General features: G+C 37.4%; 1 protein-coding gene across 1 annotated transcript; it reads left to right on the top strand.

Moving 5' to 3' along the window:
- The first annotated feature begins 918 nt into the window (after positions 1-918).
- On the top strand, positions 919-16,662 carry LOC140231683 (phospholipase DDHD1-like). Its single transcript, XM_072311840.1, has 11 exons — positions 919-1,411; positions 5,987-6,148; positions 6,814-6,942; positions 7,150-7,297; positions 7,868-8,096; positions 9,040-9,305; positions 9,874-9,952; positions 11,202-11,351; positions 12,555-12,819; positions 13,135-13,287; positions 16,450-16,662. The coding sequence occupies exons 1-11, from the start codon at positions 919-921 to the stop codon at positions 16,602-16,604; spliced, it is 2,229 nt and encodes a 742-aa protein (XP_072167941.1). The 3' UTR covers positions 16,605-16,662.
- Positions 16,663-18,270: the final 1,608 nt, after the last annotated feature.

Here is an 18,270-nt window from a genome sequence, read left to right as displayed (position 1 = left end):
CACTACATTTTGTCAGTCAGGGTTCAAGGAAATGCTTCTGGTATAAACAGTTCTACATAGTGTACCATTTGCCTTAGAAATGTATATTTTGCTTTAGAAGAAAATGTTCCTGTTTGTTTCCTCAAGAGCTGTTTTTTAACGTTTGTTTGTTTCGCTGCCTACATTGTGTATATCCCACCAATAAAAAGGAGACAACACTTCTGATTTGGGTAGAGTATATCATATTGTATTTTTATTTCTTAGATCTATATCTTTATTTTTTTCACCTTGTGATAAGTAAAGTAACCTCTGTTCACAAACTTTATTAAAGTCCAAAGATATTAGACCAGGATAAACATGTTTTAAGTTTACCTCATCAGATAATGGATGTGACATCAATATTAGAATATGTTTAGTGGGATCAAAATGATATGCATTTTAATGTGCTTAAGTGTGAAATTGAACTCATGATGATGATTTGCGATCAGCACAGCATAGACTGCAGTCTTGAGTTGAAATAAACTATGGGGAATGTTCAACTGATGAAAGCAAGATTTTATTTAATGGCCTTACAAATCCACTAATGTGGAACAAACGATGTAGTTGAAGTAAAATTACTTTCACTCAATTGTTCATCCTTTTTTTTTTTAAAATCAGGAATGACAATCAATGGTAGCTGTGTTGCTTAAGTGATTTTTGTATGTATAATCAAGCATACTACGTAAGTGTTCACAAGATGACATATCTGTAGTAGATGAACATGTACAGTATACTGTTCTTTGCACCCTACTGTAGTATAGCACCGAATTGACTGATTCTGCAGGAGGCTGCCTAAGAATTTTGTTTCTCATGTGCCCTGACATGAAATTATGAAGGCCTCTGTGGTATAAGAATTGTTTTTCTTTTAATGTTCTATCTCTCGGCAGTGGAACAAACGCCATGCAGTACCCAACACCTGGAGATAACTTTCCAGATTATGCCTCCTCCGAATGGGACGACAAATCTGCCGACCCTGCTGACACCAGTGGAGAGAGTGGTTTCAGCCTGGCCATGGACGAGTCCAGCTCCAGCGTGACATTCAAGTTCACGGCCGACAGTGGAGATGACGCTGATACCAGTGAGAACAATTCAACCCCAAAGAGATCCAAGCCACCGAGACCCCCACCTCTGAGGAAGCCCAAAGTGGATCCTCCCAGAGAAGAAAAAATGGGAGACCTTGAGGTAGTCAGAGTGCGCTGGTTTTACCGTGAAGAGAAGAAGTGGCTGCCCTTCATTGGTTATGACTCCTGCCAGCTGGAGTGGAAGTATCGGCAGACTCTGGTCAAGTCCGACGGTGATGAACAAGAAGAGGAGATTGGGACCGTGGGAGTGAGAGGAGGACTCTATGAGGTGGACGTCGTCACAAAGAAGTGCCATGCTATCTATTGGTCAGGTAGGTCTTGACAGCCTATTCTCACTGATGCCTAATGCTGCCATGATGTGATGTCCAACTTGAAAATGATGTCACACACTTTTAAACTTTCTTGTTACGTCTGATGCTGTCATTCTTATCTAGATGAGAGGACTTTGTTATGTGAGAGAATTACTGGAAAGAAAAAGAAACTGCTGCCCATGAATGTAACCAAACAAGCTTTGGCTCTGCTAATGCATATTCCACAATGTACAAATTCTCTGAATTTTAACCGATTCACCCCTACATAAACACTCTTGACATAAACATAACGTCAAACATACATTCACTCCTAATGTTTAGCTTATTTCATACATTCTCAGTATTCTTTGATGATAGAAGCACTGGAATGCTGTCATGCATACATAAATAGGCATATATGCTGTATAACTTACACAGCTAAAGCCTATACATGTAGCTGTTTGACCCATGACCCATTTTGCTTACTTATGTATGTTGCCTAGCATGGTAAATTAATTACCCCAACACAAGACACACTAATTTCAGTCAATAACTGACTTTATAAATAGACCCTTCTTGTATGCATCACTTCATTCCTGCATTGTCTTATTACACGTATACAGTGTGTAGCTGTACGAGTGAAACTTGGTTGTGTCATGTATACGTATAGCCAGCGGCAAAATTCTACACATACATACATTACATGCTTATGTGCCACGGCCACGCCCATTCACGCCCACATGTAACAAATGTTTCATTCACCGAACCTTTGGAGGTTAAATTTTCACTAAATAAACTACTTCTTTCAATTATTTTTCTCACTAAACCATATACATCATTCCCTTTCATTTCTATCAATCTTTTATCGACATTTAAATACTCACAACATTGGGCTTGGTCAAAATGTCCAGATGAGTCAGATTGTCGTTTTCTCCTGACACAGGAAAAAATGTGGCTGGCGATTATTTACACCCTCTATTGACTGACTTCTAAACTTACACTTCTGACGTCATTTTCAAGGCATGAGCAAAGCTGCAATGACATCCATCTGAATACTTATAAATGTATATCCAAACAAATTAAAATGTTCCTTTTCCCTTTTTTTGTTTAATTTATCACTTCTATTTTCTACTTACTATTTCACTCTGATTCTTGTATGAAAAAAATAAGATAAGCACATAGCATACCTAAGTACAATCCATACAATAAATTTATGGGCTCAATTATCTGCTCTAAAATGTCCAGTGGTCTCACTGTAGATCCTCTGCATGACAGCATTCATGTCTGCGTTAAAGGACAAGTTCACAAGTTAATGATTGAGAGAATGCAGCAATATTAGTGGAACACATCAGTGAAAGTTTGAGGAAAATTGGACAATCGATGCAAAAGTTATGAATTTTTAAAACTTTTGTGTTGGAACCGCTGGATGAGGAGACTACTAAGGCTCGTGATGTCATATGAGTACAACAGTATAAAGAAAATGTAAAGAAAATTCAACATATTTTCACATTTTTCGCATAATAAAAGAGCACTTGACTTGCCTCTTTCTAAAGGCACTGGGAATAATATACACATTACCCATAACATATGTCAGTAACGAGTCTTAAAGGGAATGTGTACTTTTTTCAAAAGATGAAATTTTGTGAAATTCTCTTAATATTTTCCTTATATTGTTGTACGCATGTGACATCATACACTGCAGTAGTCTTCTCATCCAGCGGTGACTGCACAAAAACTTCAAAAATTCATAACTTTTGAACGGATTGTCCAATTTTCCTCAAACTTTCAATGATTTGTTCTACTAATATTGCTACATTCTCTCAATCCTTATGTTAATTAAGGTGAACTTGTCCTTTAAGTTTACATTTTCCATTGCTTTTTGACAACTTCACATAAGTAAATCACAGAATGTTGGCTCATAGTTAAAGTGTTCTTTATCCATCACCGAAGGTAGGGGTGGAACTAAGTGATATGAATGGCATTCTACCTGTTGGCTGTCACAATTATTTACCTTCAAGACTCGCTTGTGACAATGGTAGTATTACATAAACTTTGTTACTGTGATTCCATTGGCAACCAAATTTGGGTGAGAGATGCGTGTGAGGGATCTTGATGTTTCGGTGCTCTCCAAGCTTTAATGTTGAAGATCAAAGATTAAGATCCAAGGTTATATTCTTAGAGCAAAAGTCATTAGGTAACAATGCTTACATGTACATGTACATACTTGCAAAACTCTCTGGTATTCATACAACCTGTATGATTACTCTTCAATGCATTAAAGGGATAGTGTAGTTTTGCCCAAGATGGGGGATTCAGATTTTAACTTTTTGCAAGATAATTAAAAACACTTATAAAATAGTAAAGAACATGAATTTGATGTTTATTTGATGAAAATCGGTTTTGAAATGTCTGAGATATCCAAAAACAATGTAAAACAAAGTGGTCCTAGTAAAAGGTGGGTCCCATCTTTTAGTAGGATCTCTTTGTATTTGGATATCTCAGCCATTTCAAAACCGGTTTTCATCAAATAAACTTTGAGTTCCTCTTAGTACATTTATATATGCTCTTTAATATTTCATAAGAGGTTTCTCATTAAAAAAAAAAAAAAAAAAAAGTTGGAAACCTGATGCCCCATCTCAACCAAAACTATACCATCCCCTTTAACCAAGTACGAATGTATGGCCAATCTGGAGTAATAGGTGCATTGTCTGCTTTACATGTATGATACTATAGTTTTGGTTTCTCTCCATTAGTGTGCCGCTGTCTGTGTCTCCCTCTTGGTGTCCATGAAACTTTCGATAGCCACTTGAATTCTGTCATCCATACCTCCTCCCTACAATTAACCAATTACACCAAAGCTGGAGTCATGGGTACATTTATTTTGTTAAACCTACTTGTTGTAGTCCTTATAAAGGGAACGTGTCAAGAGTCAAAGGTCATGTGAGGTCAGCTTCTACATTTTGAAATCTGCCAAGTTGCCTGCCACCTTGACATGTCCTCCTCACCTTTTTAATTGTATCTCATCAAATTACTGAATTAGATATCATGGTGAAAACTCACACACTTACAATGTAAATGCTTATCTGCTAATTTTTGTTTTCCGCAGATGCCTAATTTCAGATTTCTCCATACTGTTTCAGTTTGTGCGTGTTGTTCCATTCTTCTCGTATTTTACAATTACAATCAACATTCCATATTGTCCCAAGAGGAGAAGCAGTCTACCCATTGCTCCGTCATACAAATGTGACCCTGCATCACAAAACCAACAATAAGTTGCCAGACATGGATTTTTAGTTAAGGACAAATTCCGAAAGAGCAGATTTTAAGCTTTAAAGTGATGTATAACTCAGTTCAGCTGGACTCTCCTAACCTGTCTAAATATTGGAGAGAAAGCACAAACTCTGTAAAAGTGTGTACTGACAAAGAGGCTCTGAAGTATAAGGGTGTACAGGATGTAATCTTACCGAGACATGCTCTGTGCAGTGAATGGGACAAAAAGCAGGATGTGCAACACCGTAGCAATAACAATGAAGGGATTATCAGATTAAGCTGAAATTGAGCATGCTCTATTAACACATTCTGTGCGGATGACTAATGCCAACTTTCAAAGCAGTAGCATCCTTTCAGTAGTTAGTAGACTTGAAAGTGAAGAGTTTGTGAAGGTTTTTTAACAAATGACAAGATACCTTTAAAGGTAGGGGATACCTTTTACAGACCTCCCAAAATGTAGCAAAACATTAAATATGAACCTCAGGGGACTTGTTTAGGCCACTGCTGAGAAATTTGGAAGTCAACAGTTACCTACAATTTGAATAATGCACAAAACTCAACTACTCAGTAGTTCTGTGTGTCAGCCACACTTAAGCCTTTTTGTTGCAGTCTTCTGTATTTTTTTTTTATCTATAAACACAAATCTAAAAGTATGTAATAACATATAGAGTGTGTGGCAAGAATGTATATAGAAATGTTTGTAAGTTTTGATGAACTTTCTTCACAAAATATACATGATGGACACACATGCAGTGCATGGGTCTGCAAAAATAGCCTAGTAATGTATTGGAATTTACGGTGAGCCCGAAAAAAATTCAATTCAAAATCTAATGGTCAATAAAAATGTAGTAAATGTTACCTTCCACTTTCAATACTTTATGGGAGTTTCTAAAATGATACTCTCTTCAACATACCACTGTATTTATGCAACTGTTCATTTAAGGCATGCAAATGGGATTCCCTACCTTTAAGACAAGCCTAATCACACTATTCTAGAAAAAAGTGTCCTGGAAAAACTGTTATAAACATGAATTCCCACTCATTTCATGACCCCAATTGTGAGAATAATGTAGAAGAAAAATTGCTCTTTCAGAAAAACTCAGCATTCACTAGGTTGACCCATTTTACCTACAGTATTTTAAGTCCTCGCGTGAAATCAGGTGTGTGAATTTTTGCTGGTTTTGTGATGCATATCATGGTCACATACATTATGTACTGTGAGTTGAGTATAGTGTTATAACAGTACATACCTACCCATCTCCTTACATACATAATATACATACAAAATGCATGTCTGTCATAAGATTTTTAATTTGGTTTCTGCAGAAGACACAGTGGATGTCATGAGGGGGACCTGGTTCTATGCAAGCAGCTCAGAACCTGTAGAGGAATGTATGGCGATGGACATTGAGAAGGAGCACCTGGAGCTGTTCTCTAAAGGTCAACCACAGGAACCACCTGTCCAGCAGGGTAAAGGGGCCCAAAAAGGTACCTCTCATTTGACCATTTGCCATCACTAATCCTTTAGATTGGTGATCTCATAGTTTCTGTCAATCCTATCTATAGCAATGCTCAATGTACCTCCAGTAGTCAAGAAAAGTTTAAAAGCAACTCCCCAAATTCTCAGAAGCAGCGAGACATTTATTTCAAATCATTTGCCACTATATAGAGATGTCATGTTATATAGAGATGTCATAGCATATTTATCAACTATTCATGTTGTAGTGTTAGCTGCATATTTTGTGCACAACACTTTCTTGTCATGTTTGTCTCCATTGCTGAAGAAAATTGAGCTTGTGTTTCAAACATGTTTTGTTTCATGTTATGGGGGAGATGTATTCCCTTTTTCTTTTTGCTTGTGCATTTGTAAAAACAGTGAATATAACAGTAATTTAATATCTGCATTCTGTGTCTGACAGAAATGATACAGAAAGCAACATAAGTAGTTCATTTATTCCATGTTACAAATTGTTGTAGTTCTTGTTACTCATCAAGGAACATAATCTGTCCAGAATATCAAAATGAAAAAAAAAAATCACCTTTGGTGGATACCTTTGTCCTAAAGGGAAAATGCATGTCATTAGTGATAAACAGAAAACTGCAAGAAAGCATTGTAAAGATTCACCTCTCTATTCCACATTCCTTTTCTACAGCAATGCATGAACTCAGCTTCAGGGAGTGCCATGTGGACTGGTACTCTTGCGAGGCTGTGTACTTCTACAGCAACTCTACCAGCTCCAGGATCGCGAGATCCATTGGAAACACATTTGGATTTTCGAAAGGTAAACTTGGGAAACCAGTCGGTTTAAAAAAACAATGATGACTGATAATTGTTTTTGAAAATTGCTGCTACCCTCCCAAGAGATTACAAAGTGAGTATGAAGAGAGGGAGAGAAGAGGAGGAGGAGAGAGAAAGGGGGGGGGGGGAGGATACATATCATAATTTCTGTTCTATTCTCATTAATGCTTCTGATGGTTCCCTCACACAGCATCCACCAGTGGCTACAAGTTGGTACGGGGCTACCCGACTCCTGCCAGCCTGGATGACAAGCCACCACCTATCTCTCACCTTGTGTTTGTTGTTCATGGAGTTGGACATGTCATGGACAAGAAGGCAATCATCAAGAATTGTTCAGAGTGAGTTCACTTTAGATAGACATTTTCAAATACATCAGTCTACTGGTATATCACTTTGAAGCAGGATATTGGACCCCCTTAAATTATTGTGAAAAAATAAGAAAATTAATTGTAAAGTAGTTTTCTTCCTAGCTATGCAATTAGCAGTTTACAACAATATACCGTATGCTTTCATGCTACAAGTGTATATTCTACTATATTCTACATGGGAACAGTTCATCTGCACTGGGAAGATCCAGGGTTTAGAAGATCTTATTTGATATTGCCAAGTATCTACATGTATGTCAGAGCTGTTCACTTTGAGAGACTTGTATATTTGATATATTCACATACTAAATACATCTTTAAAGCAAGATTTGCTAGATTACTAGAAAACTTTATGCAGCTTTCCCAAAATTGCAGCTAAAAATGCATACAAACTAAACTGATTTGAACTGAAGCATCAAAATGTATTTCAGAGGAACAGGTAAATTGAATTTCTTTTTAGTATCCTCAAGAAAGAAATTTCCATTAGTTTGAATACATAAATGAGCAGGCCTATTTGCCCATTACCTGTTTCTCTTGACCAAGTCTAAGGAAAGGAGCGGCTAAGGCCATCATGAAGCACCTCCCAGACCTGGTCTCCAGCGCCTCCACCCAGCGGGTGGAGTTCCTACCGGTGGAGTGGAGGTCGTCTCTCAAACTCGACAACGGGATGGTCTCAGCCGTCACGCCTCAGAAGCTCAAGGGACTCCGCTATGTCCTCAACAGTACCGGCATGGATGTACTCTACTACACCAGCCCCCTCTACAGATCAGAGGTAAAAAACTCGAATCCCAGGCATCTTTTTATTAACAGGAGGCCTAATCCTGTACCAGGTACACATTCAGAGTAATCTAGAATTTGCTTTGCTACTGTGCTTGTACACTGCAATCATGTTTGGACATCTCTGTCTGTACAAAGTCGTAGGTTTCAATTTTTTTTTCTTCTTCTCTGAAGAGAAAGCAGGAGTTTTATAACACTTTGCAGGATGAGTGCAATTTTAGAGAAGAAGTAATCTGAAGAAGAGAAAAGAATCAATATGTAGATTCCCTTTAGGTGCTGGAAATTGCTAGACTTTAAAGTTCTCATTATTTTCAAGCTTCCCCTGCCAAAAATATGTAGGATATTGAATAAGTCTTAGCAATTTAAAGGGACTGTACAGTACTGGTTGAGGTAGGGATTCATGTTTTGGACATTCCTAAGTGAGATAATGAAAAGCCTCTTATGAAATATGTAAGAGCATGTAATTTTAAGAAGGATTCAACGTTTATTTGATGAAAATTGGTTTTCAAATGGCCGAGATATCCAAAAAAGTGCTAATAATAAAAGGCGACATGCCACAACTTTATTAGGATCTCTTTGTTTCACATTGTTTTTGGATATCTCAGCCATTTCAAAACCGATTTCATCGAATAAACTTTTGATACCCCTTAGAACTGCATTCCCCCTTACATCTCATAGAGTGGTTTCTGAATATCTTGCAAAATGTTAAAAGCTAAATCTACACCTCGACCAGAACTGTACACACCCTTTAATTGCACAATCATAAAAAAAAAACCCAACACACATTTGTGATGGAAGAATAATGAAGTTCCTACGTATATGTATATTATAATTTGCTTGCTGGAGGGATCATTGCAGCAAACAATGCTGTATGTAATTCAACTGTATACATGATGAATAATGCTATTTGTTTTAATATGCATGTGTGTGTATTCTAGATCATAAAATGCGTGCAATCTGAGGTGAATGACCTGTATGAAGAGTTCCGCCAGCGCAACGAGGGGTTCGAGCCCAACGGCGGGAAAGTTTCTGTTTTCTCGCACTCGCTGGGGAGCGTCATCATGTATGACATCATCACCGGCTGGAACCCAATCCACCTCTATGATCAGTACTTGTCTCACGAACAGTGCCACCATCCTGACCTTAACTCGGTGACACCAGACCACCATGACCTTGCCTCTGAACTCCACAAGGCCAGGATGAGGTAAGCACAGAACTTCAAAATGTTCATCAGATTTTCTTTTAAACATTATTTAATTATAAAGAGTGGAAATTTGACAATTGTGTGTACAAAATTATCATGCAGTCTATGATAAAAGAAGTGATGTTTTATAAAGTGAAAATGAGGACCCGACCATGATGACTTTGATCTTTCTTTTCCTTCTCCCCTTTCATTGTCATTTTTTTTTTTTTGTTTCCCCCAGCCTGGATTTCAATTATGTGTACTCATGACAACTTTCTCTTCAGACCCCATCATGAAAGTCTTATTCAGTCTAGATTTTGGTCATGTGGTCATTGTCAGTCATGATGACAGTAAGTTTTGCTCTTTTTCTTGACTTACTGATATTCTAATTGATCAGAAAGGAGGTATTTCTTGATTGACTTATTTGGATTGTAACTACTAGAATGATATAGAAAATCACTGGCTGTTCAGGTACACGTAATATTAGATCATACACCAGAATACATGGCCTGTTTATTGCAGTTTCTCCTAACAAAAAGAGAATGGGTGTTGCCATAAAATATATTTTGACTTGTTTCCTTCCGCCCAGGGTGTCAGAACTTGAAAAACAACTCCTGGCAACTAACCAGATTGCTGCAGCTCTCCACAGACCAAAGCTCAATTTCAAGGTATGTAACAACATGCAGTCACATGATGACCTCTAACTGACTTTCACCTCCTCCATGCACTTTACATTTTGATTCAACTTTAATATGTCATTATGATCACATCTATAAAATGACATAGATACATCTTTCTCATTCTTCTGCCAATGCTGTTATTAATGTTTGAGACCTCAGCAGAATGTCTGTAAGCTTTATCTTGTTTTCTTCAGATGTCATTTCTTTTACCCAACCTTTGTTCTTGTTACTTGTTTGAGTAAGTATATTGTTACTGCATAACCAGTACAAGAACTTCCAGTTCAATATGATTTTCTGGCCGAGTGATCCTAGTCATGTGTTGTAAATTTCCTCTTTGCTGCCTCTGTGTTGCGATAAAAGTGGAAATTTGAAGTGAAAGAAATGTGATGCCATCAGATGTCTGCATTGTAATTTGCAGTAGGCAAACATTACAGTCACAAAAGGAATGGAGAAAAGCTCCATGTATCACCGAGCCCTTGGCAAAGTTCATGTTCAAGCTTGGTTGTGCAGGAGTCATGCTTTTGGACAAAAGAAATATTTTTATATATATTTTTTTTAATTTTTTATATTTATTTCTATTTTTTAAGGAAGTAATTTTTTGTTTTATTGTGGAAGTAATTTTTTTGTTTTATTGTGCTAGTCTCAAAGAAACAGACTCACAGTACTTCAGGGCAAGCGCATTATTTTCTCATTCAGAACTTTGGATGATGACGAGGCATACCTGCAAATGAAATGATTAAAGACCAGTGTACAAAGGTATGAAAGGTGTCATATGAGCAATTTAACACTGGCTGTAGTTCACACTCAATCGATGCCTTTGCACTGAAGTGCTAGGATTTTTTTACACTGTAATATGGACCTAGATTGTTAATTTCATCATTCATGAACAAGATATTTACATAATCATGTGACACTATTAACCCAAGGATTGGTATGTACAATGTATGGCATTAAGTGATAATGAACATTTGACAAGAGCAACATACTGTACTGACATGTTAAAGGCATTATTTGAATGAAATGAAATTCTACAAGAATTGTCATGAATTCATTGTACCTTTTCTGTGATGCTGTCTTTTTTGCTCTTGCTCTTGTTAGTGGTATTGAAAGGAATAAATGAATTGTCATCAAAGATGTAAGCAACTGTAATGAATAAAAAAAAAAATTGCAGAAGTATTTGATGACACTGAGCAAAGAATGATCGTACTAAGCAGGGCAGACCTTTCCTTTTTTGTAGGTTGAGAATTTCTTCTGCGTTGGTTCACCGCTGGCCGTCTTTTTAGCACTGAGGGGAGTGCGCCCTCAAGGGAATGGATCCATCTCACATATCATCCCCAAGGCTGTGTGCAATAGGCTTTTCAACATCTACTACCCAACAGACCCTGTGGTGAGTCAAGTTATATATCACACTTTTGAAGGTTCCAATCTATATAGTATATATGTATACATGTATAAATGTATATGTATATTATATGTCAGGGTTTGACACTAACTCTTTTCTCTGGTATTCTGTTAACCCTATTCTAACTGGGCTATTTGAGACCAAGTTTTTACTGAGGGGGGGGGGGGGGGGTCAATTTGACCCCCCCTTCAGATCTCGGCCGCTGATGGTGCGATTGCCGCAAAATTTTCCCTGAACATAGAGCCGGATATCAACTACAAGATTACACAGTCTTACAATCCAAAAATGTTGATTTTCTATTTTTAGTAAATTAATTATGCAAATTTATGCATAAAATCATATTCTCCCCTGTAACTCCATTAAAAAGACTGAAGGATTTCTAAATTTTTGTGTCAGAATTCCTCAAGACACATTAAACAATTTTCTTGTAAAAAAATAGCACAATCAAATTCAATTTCTTTTGTTTTTTATTGTTTTGTTAATTTCTTATGTATTTCATTGTTTTTTCAACCTTTTGTTTTCTATTGTTTTTTTCCCAAAATTTATTGCAGGCACTCTTTCAAGCTTATCTACATTAGAATTAATTAATTTCAATGATTTAAAGTTGAAATAATCTAATTTATGTCAATTTAACAAAAAAACACAATTTGCATTGGATTTGCACACGATATCATGAATTAGAGCCGTTTTCGGGTTGACATGCATATGCAAAACATTATGTAACATCAGAACGAAGTACCTGGACGTTGCAAATTTGGTCTCAAAATATGCGGGAGACTTCAATGAAAAAAGTCATGAAGCGACGCGGCAAAATCTTTGCACATTGTGGAATCGTGGCGCGAAACGTCGAGGGGGGGGGTCAATTTGACCCCCCCCTAAGTTAGAATAGGGTTAAGGCCACTAAAATCCTTATATCTGTAAATTTGTAAAAAAAATAAATAAATAAATAAATAAACAAATAAAGAAATGAAAAAATAAAATGTAACGCCATGAAATAAACAGAAATATTACAATTTGTTTTGAATGTAAAGTGCCTGATCCAACCACCAAAAGATAGCCTTTCTGGAAATTTGGTGGCCCAACATCAATATTTTTTCCAACAGGAAAAATAATTGTTTGCTGATGAAGTAAATGTCTTGTTTTATGATTCTCTGTGAAGAAGTGTGTCATCTTGTAATTGGTTGCCAGGCCTACCGCGTCGAGCCCCTCATCCTGCGCCACTACAGCACCATCTGCCCCCTGCAGGTGCACAGGATGGAGGGGCGGCAAGTGCCCTACCACACCATGAAGACCACTGCCCTCCCTAAGGCCCTCAAGACCAGCGAGGAGATGAAGGGCTTATCCGAAGGACTGCAGGAGGCGGACCTGATGGTGGGAGGAGCGGAAGAGAAAACATCCCCCGGGTCATCCAATGCATCCTCACCACAGCATGTTCCCAAAACACAATCACCAGGTAAGGGCCTAACAGCCTCAAAATGCTTTGATGTCAAAACCTGAATCTTAACAAATGATAATTTCCTTCAACTTGATTTTGGATAACTTAAATTCTTCTCCTTTCTAAAGATGGTTTGAATAATAGTAGATCCAGCAATAATTTCATCCCATGCTGCAAGGATTAGGGACTATTTGAAACAATTGCAAACCTTTTGACATCTCCACTCCTCACGATGCCAAATGATACACTACCGTCTATTCAGTACCTACATATATGATGAATTATTGTTTAGTGAGGCAAGGACCAATGAGTTCATGTGTATACATGTTACAGGTGGTGCTGGTGTCATGAAGGCGTGGTTCTCCAGACCGGTAGAGAAGACTCCAGAGCTGGAGGCCCTGGAAGACATGGAGAGGGCCATCCTGAGGATAGAGAACATGGCCGCCAGCAACGAGAAGGAGGAGGCGGATGAGATGGAGAGTGTGGGTAAGTCTTAGTGGTAAAACTTGATTTAAGGTTTTAGGTTGAGTTCAGGTAAGGGAGTTCATTGCTTAGCTGTTTTTTTTTTTTTTTTTATTAGATATTCAAAGAAGTGTAAAACATAATGTATGCCTGTGACAAAGTATCCTGTCACTTTTGTTCAATTAACATAGTGAATGCGTGTTTTTCCTTCTTAGCACACCACTATCATGGGATCCAATTCAGATTACATGTTATTTTACTGTGCATGCATGATCGCTGTCTCAGGGTTCATTATATATGCATATGTATATGCATATCTTCCTGTATTGAATTCTTATGTTTTTGTGATGAGTGGTGTGCGATATAGTTCAAGTTATGTTGTCTTCATTGCGTCAAGATCAACTATAAACCTGTTATCACAAACCATTTTTGCTCACCTAAGTTTTCAAAAAGCAAAGCATTCTGTCAAGTTTTTCAGTCTGTGGCAATGTGTGTCCAAATCATGATTCCTCAATTCTAAACAGTATTATACTCTGGACATGCCATTTTTCATTTTCTTTCTCTTGAAAATGCTCAGCTTTTGTGATATGAATTTATTGAAATAGTCTTTTAGAATGCCTTAAAGGACAAGTCCACCTTCATATACATGTGGATTGAGCGAATGCAACAATATTAGTAGAACACATTAGTGAAAGTTTGGGGAAAATCCGACAATCTGTTCAGAAGTTATGAATTTTTAAAGCATCTGCGCAATCACTGCTGAATGAGGAGACTACTACAGTGTTTGATGTCACATGCATACAACGGTATAAGGAAAATAAAAAGAGAATTTCACAAAACTTTATTTTTTGAATAAAGTGCACATTTCTTCGACTTGTTACTGATGTATGTTAAGGGAAATATTATTCCCCTTGCCTTCTGAAAGAGAGAAGTCAAGTGTTCTTTTGTTATGCGAGAAAAGTGAAAATATGTTAAATTTTTTTTTAATACTTTCTTTATATTGTTGTACTCATGTGACATCACAAGCTATAGTAGTCTTCTCATCCAGCCGTGACTGAGCAGAAACTTCAAAAATTCATAACTTTTGAACGGATTGTCCAATTTTCCTCAAACTCTCAGTTATGTGTTCTACATGCTGCGTTCACTCAACCCACATGTCTATAAAGGTGAACTTGTCCTTTAAGGTGTGATGTGGCGTTTTTTGTTTTGATTTTCCATTCAGAACTTGAGCATCGCATAGACTATGCTTTACAAGAGAGCATACTGAGCCCAGCTTTCTACAATGCTGTTATTTCCCATGTCTCATACTGGAAGTCCCCTGATGTAGCCCTCTTTGTTGTCACCCAAAGTTTCCCCGAGTATCCCATTTCAAACCACATGTCAAAACTCTGAGGCATTTCCGTTTGTTTTAAAGGTGGGTTTTACTCAGTGATGAGTGTCAGAATTTCTGTGCTATGGCAAAGTAATCCCCCCTCCTCTCCGTTTTTGCATATTTTCTAAATCTCCCAACGACATGCCAATATGGAGAATGCCTGTGCTATGCTATAACCCTTCCAAGCAAACTAAAACTAAATACAAACTGCTTTGAAGTGTAACATCAACTGTGAACAACATTCTGATTTTAACACTTCATTTGAAAACAAAGTAAGGCATGTTGACAGTGAATCAACCGTCATCATACCGCTTTCTCAGGTTGAATGGGATATGTTGTATCATTCAATTGAAAACCCCTCATCCAGTCCCTCTCTTTTCAGCCACAGTTTGTCTACATCTCCAGGGCCCTGTTGCATGAAAGTTGAAATAAAACTGAAGTCAGAAAATCAAAATCAACCACAAGTCTCAAAATACTCATTTTTGATTGGCTGACTTAACCTTTAATTACATTTTTTTATGCAACAGGGCCCTAAGATGGTCACGGCACCTTCAGCACACAAAACTATTTCGTTTGTCCAAAACCACACCCTAACCCTTTTCTCTGTTATCAATGTTGACAGTTAAAAAGCACTACCCCCACTCTTTCATGACTGGAACAAGTCAATGACCATAATCCCCACATACAAGAAGATTCAACCAACCAGAACAAAACTATATTTTGGACTTGAAACTATGGCAGAAAGAGAATTATCAAAATCATGACTGGCAGAGTTTGTTTCCTTCAATTGCTCTCCTCATAGTTGGAATCAACAGTCACTTGAATCAATGTATGAACTTGCTACAACTTTAGAAAATCTGTCAGTGACAGAGTATTCTTGCATGGAGTGATTAGAGCAATGATCCTGGGTGCCTCTAGCATAACACAGCACTACTTTCCATCTTTGCCACCTGTACAACTAACACATTATGTTATCTGAAATCCATTTTCAAAGTGTAATATGCCATGAAATTGTGCTCTGTATCATGAATCGTCTAACAAGTCTTCAAAAGTGTATCTTGAAATTACAATTTATCAATGTTGCAAGATTATTATGTGGTTGGAGAGTGCATGTATTTTTTGTGTTTAGTCTGTGGCTTAGCTAAACCATATATTGTTTTCTGAACAGTAAGTCATACTTACAGTGTGAGTCAATCAATTCAGCTCTACAGTATTCTTTCCATTTCAGTGGTTGATTACTAAAATTTTTGTATCCACTGTGGCATCACATCTGTACTCATCTATTTTTGCCAAGTGAATATGAGAAAATGTACAAAATATTTGCTGTTTAGAATTCAAGGAATCTACTGTGTAAGCATACATTTGAAATCATCATTAATCTACATGTATAGTACACAAGAGCAGAAACAATTCAGATGTTATGCACTGTGATTGGTTGTTCAATTTACCCATTAGCTCCAATCCCAATGTTAATTGTACTTCACCAAACAGTGATTGTTTTTAATTGTGTTACATGGTTTTTCTGTTGTAACACTTCCTCAAGTATTGTTGCATGATGCTTGAAGGGAATTCCCCATTACCCACTCTGTCTGTCTCTCTTTCTCTCTCGTGGTGTGGGCAGCTTACAGCAGTAGTAGTAAAGGGGAGCAATGTGAAAGATATGTCTTCACGCTAGTTGTGACACTGGTAAATCAAAAATGTATTCAGGATCTGTCTTAATATTCACCTCTTTCTCTCAAGGTTTGTAGTTTAACTTTCTGTCACACTTATGACCTCCCCGAATACTATTTTTGTCCCCCCCCCCCCCCCTGCAGAGCTGGAGAATCGAGTTGACTTTGAGCTGAGAGAGAGCAACATCGGGAGCTCCTACCTTTCAGCGCTGACATCCCACACCTCGTACTGGGCCTCGGGAGACGTGGCACTCTTCATCCTTTCCCAGCTGTTTCCAGATTATCTCATCACCCAGTGAGGTAGACTCACTGTTCGTGGGTCCCTTTTGCGACCCTGAAAAATTCAATTCCTTTCATAAGCTGGTATACTATAGAGGTAGGTAATTCAGACTTTTCGTCAGAGTAATAAAACCGGAAACCTCTTTATGATGGAGGGGAAACAATAATATTCACTAGATTTCTAGTGAATTTATTCAGACCACGAAAAAATTCCACTGGTTATTTTGTGTACAAAAGGGGATCACATTCTTGAGTAACCTGGGGTTAGGTTTTTTCACTTTTTCTTTTAAAAACGCTATTCTTACCTTAAAGGTTTCATGCGTGATGTGGGGAGACATTATTCTTCAACCATGCGCAATTGCAATGTTTGCAAAAGGGATGTACGACCTTTAATGTCCCGAGGAGATATTCAGTGGATACCACCTGATGGCCATTACACACCCTTCACTCCTGTTAGATTTACCAGTAGATTAGTCTCCCACTCTGTCCTGTATGTTCTGCCCACCGTCTTGTTAATGTGCAGGTCATACTGATTTGCTTGTCATAGGAGATGTTTCGAATTCAGCTTACATATCACTTACAGAATGGTGACAGTTACAGTGGATCGTATGTTCTGTGGAATGGTAAGCCAACATGTTGGATTGTGTATTTAAAAAGGAAAAAAGAAAGCAACATGGAGGAAATAGATGTGGAAGGGATGAATAGGAGGTCTTTGATTTGGGCAGTCTGAGGATGTGTGTGTAAAAATGTAACCAAACCCCAAGCATTTCATTGATTAAATTGTGTGTATGTTTGTGTGTTTGTGTATGTCATTTACATGTATATATACTATATCACTTTGATGAAGAAATATTTATTGATTTAGAGTCCTTCTAACCGTACTAATGTCAAAGCTCTGTCAAATAAAGCAACTTTGGTGTAAGGTTGCCTTTAGGGTAGTTGTCGATCCAACAGTATTGTAGATTGTAATTTTCAAAGCAGTGTACAAATACACCATCTTCATGATGCACCTTGTTTGGAAAGTTTGGGTTGTGTAGAATTTCCTCTCAGCTTTTAGGTAAAGTGTGTTAACAGCCACTTTGTCACAAAATTTCAAGTATAAGTAGTGTAAATTTCATCAGTAATTTTGAGGGAGGTTACTACTGGTATGTCCTTGTAGGTGGAAAGTATCATTGATACAGCCATCATTTTTAAATTATTATTTTGATCCCTTCTTTTACTTTGTGAGAATGGGAAAAATATTTCGTAATAACTGACTGTTTGTACAGATTCTGTGAAGTGTCAGGACTTGGAAAATGTATCTTATGAAATAATATTGGTGGTTGTAATGCCAAGATTTGCTTGCCTTATTTATGTTGTGTACTCGCTCTGTAGGAGCTCACAGGTATATAAAACATGGTAATGTAAACGGTAGGATTCTATGTTAAGGTTGCAGTTCAGGAGGGAGATGAATGCATTGATGACATTGAATGACATACTTCATTCAGTTGATATAGAAATCTATTCAACATTAATTGAATTTTAAGTAATGTGTACGACTTATGTTTCCCTTGTTTTAAACTAAATACTTTGTAAATGTTCTACTACTTTGTTGAAAAATTTGTCTTGAAACTTTTCAATGAATGTCAACTTTTTTACTGAAAATGAAACATAGTCTTTTGTTTGAAACTGATTTGTTGATTTACT

This window comes from Diadema setosum, chromosome 1 (assembly GCF_964275005.1).
Source record: "Diadema setosum chromosome 1, eeDiaSeto1, whole genome shotgun sequence".
NCBI lineage: Eukaryota > Metazoa > Echinodermata > Echinoidea > Diadematoida > Diadematidae > Diadema > Diadema setosum.
Note: the sequence above shows the minus strand (reverse complement) of the source record. Positions and strands in the feature narration are given on the sequence as shown.